This window comes from Pan paniscus, chromosome 13 (assembly GCF_029289425.2).
Source record: "Pan paniscus chromosome 13, NHGRI_mPanPan1-v2.0_pri, whole genome shotgun sequence".
Classification (NCBI taxonomy): Eukaryota; Metazoa; Chordata; class Mammalia; order Primates; family Hominidae; genus Pan; species Pan paniscus.
This window is the reverse complement of record NC_073262.2, coordinates 135,061,261-135,066,591: the sequence shown is the minus strand read 5'-3', so window position 1 is coordinate 135,066,591 and position 5,331 is coordinate 135,061,261. Positions and strand designations below refer to the sequence as shown.

General features: G+C 58.4%; 1 protein-coding gene across 1 annotated transcript; it reads right to left on the bottom strand.

Annotated features, from left to right (window-relative positions):
* Positions 1-444: 444 nt before the first annotated feature.
* ALPI (alkaline phosphatase, intestinal) lies at positions 445-5,047 on the bottom strand. Its single transcript, XM_003813146.6, has 11 exons — positions 4,934-5,047; positions 4,735-4,851; positions 4,505-4,620; positions 4,127-4,301; positions 3,878-4,050; positions 3,501-3,635; positions 3,333-3,405; positions 3,068-3,202; positions 2,792-2,983; positions 2,452-2,568; positions 445-2,340 (listed from the first exon to the last, which is right to left on the bottom strand). Exons 1-11 carry the CDS (start codon positions 4,998-5,000, stop codon positions 2,054-2,056), a joined length of 1,587 nt encoding a protein of 528 aa, XP_003813194.1. The 5' UTR covers positions 5,001-5,047; the 3' UTR covers positions 445-2,053.
* Positions 5,048-5,331: the final 284 nt, after the last annotated feature.

Here is a 5,331-nt window from a genome sequence, read left to right as displayed (position 1 = left end):
AAAGCTTGAAAAATAATTGTACTTTTCTTGCATCTGCTCCTTCAAGGTAAAGATGTCCTTTCAATGAAAAAATGAGAAAGTAATCATCTTGGAATGAAAACTCATGCCAAAGAAAACATTTTTTAGAACCAAAGTTTGAGAATGTTTTCATTGACATGTGAATTTTGTGGTCAAAAATGTATTTGACTGATAAAACCCTGATCCCTACACATTTTAAAAAAACTTGAAAGCAGATTATATATTCGAATCTGTTTTTTAAAATTTAGATATAATTTACATACCATAAAATTCATCCTTTTATTTCATTTTTTAGACACGGATTTTCGCTATGCTTCCCAGGCTGGAGTCCTATGGCTATTCACAAGTGGGATCATGGTCCTCCAATATTTTTGTGACAGCTACTAAAACCCAGAACTAAAAAAGAACTACCCTGAGAGTCAGGCCTTCAAACTGATGTTTTACAATTTTATTTCAAGGTTTTAGTAAATAAGAAAGCATTTGAATGATGTTACTATTTCTTGCAAAAGCAAGATGTTTTTTGCACCTTTGTAAATGTACAAATAAATTTGTAATACTGCAAAATTCGCTGGAAAATGTGGTTGATTTCACCTTTATTTAATTCTTTTCAATGTTCTCTTGGAGCAGGTGTGTACTCACTAAGTATGGCTGTATTGGGATGGGTGCTCCAGAATACTTTCAGAGGGAGATCAGAAACACCTGGAGTCAGCTCCTTCCCCAGCTTTCACCTGGGCCTGCCACCACCCCCACCCTCCGCCCAAAAGACCAGACCCTTCTCCTGGCAGCAGCCAGAGTGCTCATTTCCCAGCCAGGGCGGGTCACAGCCCTCCTCAAAGACCTCCAACCACACCCCTCTAACCAGACTTCACAGTCCCCCACGCACACCCCGCTCTCCTGACCCCTCAGGCTTTCCCCACTCTGCCCACCCACCCCCACCCCTCTGATCCAGCCCTTGGCCTCCCAGAGCACCTGCTGACACTGCCCCAGGGCGTTTGCACTGCTGTGCTGCCTTGCTCAAGCCCCCACTCTGTTCAAGTCTCTTGCTCAATCATCTGCCCCTCAGCAGTACCTCCTGGCCTGCGTTATCCACCTCTCCAGATACTGTGCCCACACTCACTCATGATTTTTCTCCTAGGAAGTAGTACTGGCATTACATTGTCTAACACCTTTTATTATTGCTTTGTCTCCTAGGAGAATGGAGACCTTGAGGAGGCAGGGGAGTCTTCCTTGTTGAGAAATCTATGCCCAGCATCCAGATGTCCCGGGAGGGCCCATGGGCTCTGGGTTGCTGCCCTGTACCCAGAGCTCCTCAGGCACTCCTTGGATCTGGTGACCTGGAATGGGCACTGGGGGGCAGGAAGCATCTGAGTGGCTGTGACTTGGGGCAAGCCTCTGCCTCATTGGTCCCTTGGTCAGGTGCAGGGGTGTGGAATGATCCTAGTGGGGAGACAGCAGAGGACTGTGTCAAAGCCCCCCTGGGAATCCCCGCCCCAGTAGCCTCCTTGGGTGGGTTGCAGGGTTGCCGGAAGCTTCTCTTCTTCAGGTGTCCTGATCCACCCAAGTCCTTGGGTCTACCAGGTGCTGCCAGGATTGAAGCTAAGACGGTGGGGCACGCGGTCTGGGTGTGTCGTGTCCCACGATGGGGGACGTCTCTGGGTCCAGGCCTGCTTGGTCTTCCTTAGGCTAGAGGCAGGGTGGGGGCTGGGTGGTTTTGGTCCCTTTATTGTCTGGGGTGCAGGCAGCCGCATGGCACAAATCTGCAGTCTCTGGGTTGGGAGGAAGAATCAGAGAGCAGCCTGAGGGGAGGTCCTGGAAGTCCCAGGCTCAGCTCCCAGGGCGCCCTGGGCTGCTGCTCCCTCAAGGGGATGCGGAGGGAAGAAGGGCCCCGCTGCGCCAGCTGAGGCTGGTTTATCTCTAGGAGGTGAAAGTCCAACGGCAGGACACCTGGGTGTGTTCGCTGGAAGTGGCGGCTCAGGACGGGGAACAGGGCAGGACGCCTGGAGGTGGGGAGCAGGATAACTCCGGAGTGGGGCACTCAGGGAGCAGCGGACGCCCCCAGCAGCAGCAGGGTCCCGGCCAGCAGTGGCAGCGACGCGGCAACCGGGTGCGCGGCGTCGGTGGGGCAGGCAGGAGGCGCCAGGTCGCAGGCCGTGTAGGGCTCCAGACAGGCAGCGAAGGCCATGACATGCGCTACGAAGCTCTGCTCCTGCACACCATGCACCAGGTGCGCCTGTGGGCCGCGCGCAAACACCGCCACGTCTTCGCCTCCGTGGGTCTCGGACGACAGGGGCACCGCCGCCTGCTGCTGGTAATCGGGGCTCCCTGGTAGGAGGGTGAGTGCACTTCAGGGCAGGCAGGCGGCGTCCCCCTCCCGCGAATGCCCCCATCCCTGGCACCCTGGTCCCCCTGCACGGGCCATTCAGCCTCACTCACCGCTCTCGCTCTCATTCACGTCTGGTCGCACGCCTGAGTTGAACACGTAGCCCGGGCCATTGCCGTACAGGATGGACGTGTAGGCTTTGCTGTCCTGAGCCTTGCTGGGGGCCAACCCTGTAGGGAGATGCGGGTCCCTGTAGTTGAGCTGACCACAGCTGTGGGAGTGCCTCCTATGTGCCAGGCACCACCACTTTTTGCCTGTTCGGGGGCTCGGTCCTCACAAGATCCCTATAGGGCTGGTGCCGGCATTACACACATTTGACAGAGGAGGAAACTGAGGCTCAAACTTCACCCTCATAATTGATGCAGCAGCACCTGCCACTCTCCCCAGGCCTACCGAAGATGGAGCTCCCTCGCAAGGTGTAGCCACCAAAGGAGAAGACATGGGAGTGGTCAGCGGTGACGAGGGTCAGCGTGTCCTCCTCGCTGGTGAGCTGGCCCGCCCTCTCAATGGCGTCGTCGAACATGACCGCCTCAGTGAGTGCCTGGTAAGCCACACCCTCATGATGACCATGGTCGATGCGGCCGCCTGCAGGAAGGCCAGAGGGGGGAGATGCTTGAACCTGCCCTGCCCCGCCCCGCCTTCCTCCACTCCCCAGGGGCCACCACGCACCCTCCACGAAGAGGAAGAAGCCGCGGGGGTTCCTGCTCAGCAGGCGCAGGGCAGCCTCTGTCATCTCCATCAGGGAGGGGTCCAGTGTGGGGTCTCGGTGGATCTCATATTTCGTGTCTCCGGGCTCAAAGAGGCCTGTGGGACAAGGAGCTTGGTGGTGATTGGCAGGCTGTGAGCGGGAGGGTGCTGGCAAATGGGCACACAGGCTCGGATGGCACCCTCTGAGGCTGTCTGAGGAATGCCACGGCAGGAAGGGGGTCATTACCCATGAGATGGGTCACAGACGGGTCCAGGGACGCCTGCACGAGCTCAGTGCGGTTCCACACATACCAGGCACCCTGCAGGGACAGAGCCAGGCTTCAGCCCACAGCCCTGAGACCCACACACTTGGCCTCCCCCTGCCGTGCCTCCCACACCTGCCAGCCCCCATCACCTGGTGCTTTGCCAGCCATTCCTGCACCAGGTTCTTCCCGTCCAGCCTGATTCCATTCTGGCTGGCATCACCTGGGTACTCAGGGTCTGGGGTCCCCATGGGAAACATGTACTTGCGGCCTCCGCCAAGGATCACCTGGGGACAATGGATGGGGCAGGTGGTTTGGGGGCCTGGCTGGCCCCGTGCCCCCTCCTCATGCATAGCCCCTGGCTCCCCTCCCCAGGGCTGTGGGAATGGCCCAGCCTGTGTTGCACATTCTACATCCCCAACTCCACCTCCAGAACCTGCTGACCCAGATCAGGCTTTTGGTTGCCTGGATCTGAGCCTGTGCCACCTTCCCCTCTGCCTAGCCCCAGCCCTTGGCCCTGGGGTCGCACGTCAATGTCCATGTTGGAGATGAGCTGCGTGGCGATGTCCTGGCAGCCATCCTGGCGGGCTGAGGCAGGCATGTCAGCATCTGAGTACCAGTTGCGGTTCACTGTGTGTGCGTAGGTGCCGGCTGGCGAGGCGTGCTGCACCCGTGTGGTGGTCACCACTCCTACTGACTTTCCTGAGGGTGACAGAGGTCAGGATCGGTGACCGAGATCTTGGGCCTGGTCCTGACCCCGCAGCGGGCCCCAGCTCACCTGCTTGCTTGGCCCGGTTCATCACGGAGATGACCTCATTGCCGCGTGTCGTGTTGCACTGGTTAAAGCGGGCGGCTGCACTCAAGCCGATGGTCTGGAAGTTGGCCTTGACCCCGCACAGGTAGGCCGTGGCTGTGGCTGCGCTGTCTGGCACCTGTCTGTCCACATTGTATGTCTGCGAACGGAGACACCCTGAGCTCTACTTCGGGGCGGACACCCAGACCCCAACCAGGGACCTGGTTCTGGTCCTCTGGGATCCTAACTGCTCCCAGCTCCTAACTTAGGCCCCAGCTGTCCTGGCTCCCTCCCTCCTGCCACACTCCATATCCTTGATCCCTCTCCTCTGCTTGGAGGACTCTGAGGTGGCCCAGCCCTTACCTTGGACAGAGCCAGGTATGGGAAGCGGTCCATGGCCAGGGGTGTCTCAGGCCCCAGTTTGCCATTCTTCTGCCCCTTTAGGATCCTGGTGGCTGTCACCGTGGGCACCCCCAACCCTGAAGGAGCAGAAATGTGTGAGTCCTGGGCCCCAGGGTTGTCCTGGAACCACTGAAGGTCCCGGGTGCCGGGGCTGTGAGGACTGCGGGGCTGGACAGGCCTTGCTCACTCACCATCGCCCAGGAAGAGGATGAGGTTCTTGGCGACCTTCTGGATGGGCTGCAGCTTCTTGGCAGCATCCAGGGCCTCAGCTGCCTGGCGGTTCCAGAAGGCCGGGTTCTCCTCCTCAGCTGGCCAGGGGGAGAGTAGAGATCAGGTCAGCCTGGCTGAGGGGGTGCCCTGTGTGTGGAACAGCTTGGGGAGCCTCATTACCTGGGATGACGCCCAGGGAGAGCTGTAGCCTCAGGCCCAGCAGCAGCAGCACCCAGGGCCCCTGCATGTCTTGGGGGCAGCAGGAGGGAGGCGAAGTGGGGACACCAGGAACCGGCTGCAGCGCAGGCTGCCTGGGTTTAAATCAGGGGAGGACTTTGCCCCTGGCTGTAAATGCTCCACGTCCCTCCCCACACCCCTGGTGTCCATCTTGACCCCTCCCAGTCCTGTGACCTGAAGCCAAGCTTGCTGAAGGGAAGGGACTGGGTGTGGCTCGCAGTGTCTTGTGGGAGACCCGTCGCCACTCCTTCATTCACCTCATTCAAGGTGTGAAGAGAGGTGAGACTGGAAACACACAGCCTAGGCCAGGGCCTGGGTTAGGGCTCGTAATGTCACGAGCC

Excerpts from the sequence above, each read along its gene's own strand:
- ALPI (XM_003813146.6), bottom strand. The coding sequence starts at position 5,000 with ATGCAGGGGCCCTGGGTGCTGCTGCTGCTGGGCCTGAGGCTACAGCTC. Across the intron at positions 4,051-4,126 it reads GAACCGGGCCAAGCAAGCAG|GAAAGTCAGTAGGAGTGGTG; the intron begins GTGAGCTGGGGC and ends TGTCACCCTCAG. Across the intron at positions 2,569-2,791 it reads GCGAGGGAGCTCCATCTTCG|GGTTGGCCCCCAGCAAGGCT; the intron begins GTAGGCCTGGGG and ends ATCTCCCTACAG.